The sequence below is a fragment of the Salvelinus sp. IW2-2015 genome, unplaced genomic scaffold (assembly GCF_002910315.2).
Source record: "Salvelinus sp. IW2-2015 unplaced genomic scaffold, ASM291031v2 Un_scaffold4824, whole genome shotgun sequence".
NCBI classification, from domain to species: Eukaryota; Metazoa; Chordata; class Actinopteri; order Salmoniformes; family Salmonidae; genus Salvelinus; species Salvelinus sp. IW2-2015.
In genome coordinates this window covers 7761-9585 of record NW_019946093.1, presented here as the reverse complement: position 1 = coordinate 9585, position 1825 = coordinate 7761, and the positions used below count along the sequence as shown (strand labels likewise).

Sequence of the window (1825 nt, the reverse complement as noted above, 5' to 3'; positions counted from 1 at the left end):
TCACCTGCCTTCAACCAAAATGAAGGAGTCAGAAGAAGAGTGAGGGTGAGAGGAGGAGTACACAGAGGAGGAGGTAGAGGAAGAGGCAGAGGCAGAGGCCGAGGTCAGAGTCAAAGGTCGAGGAAGACCTGAAGCAGGAGGAGAATGTGCACAAAGAAGAAGAGGACCAAACTTATCAAATGACATTAGTGCAATTGACGCTGAGGGAGGCTGGACTGAGAGTTCAGCCAAATCTTAGCAGATATACAGTGGCATCTGTCATAAGGACTTTTCGACAGGAAAACAGGTAAAAGAAATCTGTCTACAGTACAGTAATCAGCTGCTTATTGTATGCACCATATCAACACTTGTGATACCTCTTCCTGTAACGGTTGTACAGTAAGTTACATGTATTATTCTCTACATAGGATTGAGGGTTGGGAACGACAAGGAGGAAGGGGGCCCATATTCACGCAAGAACAAGAGAGAGAGATAATAGACATGGTTTGGCCAATAATGCTATCAGGCTCAGAGAACTACAAGCCAACATTATCGGTGACCATGCCATTTTCAATAATGTCCATCAGGTCTCTCAGTCAACACTGGCACGCATCCTGAAAAGACATCAGGTTCAAATGAAACAACTTTATCGGGTGCCTTTTGAGCGGAATTCAGAGAGGGTCAAACGGCTGCGGCATGAGTATGTGGAGGTTTGTATTGTTCACTTTAGCACTGTGATGTTGCATACTGCACACATGACTTTATTACATTGACTGTATACTAGACCTATCCTGAACTACACAATCTTGTCTTTCACTGTACTTCAGGGAGTTTTGCAGATGGATGCTGAGGAAATACTGCATGAATTCATATACTGTATACTGATGAGGCAGGGTTCAACCTCACAAAAGCAAGAAGGCGAGGCAGAAATATCATTGGCCACAGGGCTATAATCAATGTCACAGGGCAACGTGGGGGTAACATCACCCTTTGCGCTGCCATTTCACAGCATGGGGTTGTCCTCCATCATGCCAAAATGGGCCTTTACAACACACCTCACATTCTCTAATTTATGGACCGATTGCACCACATCGTCACAGTAGGTAATGAAATGCACCAGATGCAATACACGGTCATCTGGGACAATGTGTCATTCCACCGCTCTGCTTTGGTCCAGAACTGGTTTCAACACCATCYACAGTTGACAGTACTATACCTTCCACCATACTCTCCGTTTCTAAACCCTATCGAAGAGTTTTTCTCTGCATGGCGGTGGAAGGTTTACGATCTCCAGCCCCAGGCTCAGGTACCCCTCATTCAGGCCATGGAGGACGCCTGTGACCAAGTCGACGCCGCAGCTGTGCAAGGATGGATTCGACATTCAAGACGGTTCTTCCCGCGTTGTCTTGCTAATGACGATATTGCTTGTGATGTTGATGACATTCTCTGGCCAGATCCAGCTAGGCGAAGAGATAATGTATAGTATGTTTACTGTAGTATTTTCTGTACAATATTGTCAGTTTTTTTCTGATAATTTTTATGTTTGTTGTTGTTGTTATTTACTGTAATTGTAACCTGTACTGGATACAGTATTTTAAGTTTGTCTGTTGTTTGCTGAGCTAACAGTGTTATGCACACTACTGTAGTAGCATGAAAACTGGGACATGTTTTGTTGTGATTCTCCATGTTGACATGTTGACTGATTTGGGTATATGGAGAGAAATAAATGATATTTTCCTCAGTCTGCAGCGTTGGTCTTGTGTAGTGTTTGTATAGTTGCACTTTCTCTGTGTACTTCATTTACACTACTCTAATCACTGACAATTAGACTTGCTAAAAGTGTTTT

The 1825-nt window shown here is 43.5% G+C and overlaps 1 protein-coding gene across 1 annotated transcript in view; it reads right to left on the bottom strand.

The window, feature by feature from the left end:
* Nucleotides 1–1825, bottom strand: part of LOC112077682 (uncharacterized) — a 4483-nt gene continuing 2658 nt past the window's right edge. The window contains exon 3 of the mRNA XM_070441798.1: nt 1–128. Within this exon, the coding sequence (XP_070297899.1) occupies nt 1–128 (128 nt within the window). The remainder of the gene's footprint in view (nt 129–1825) is intronic.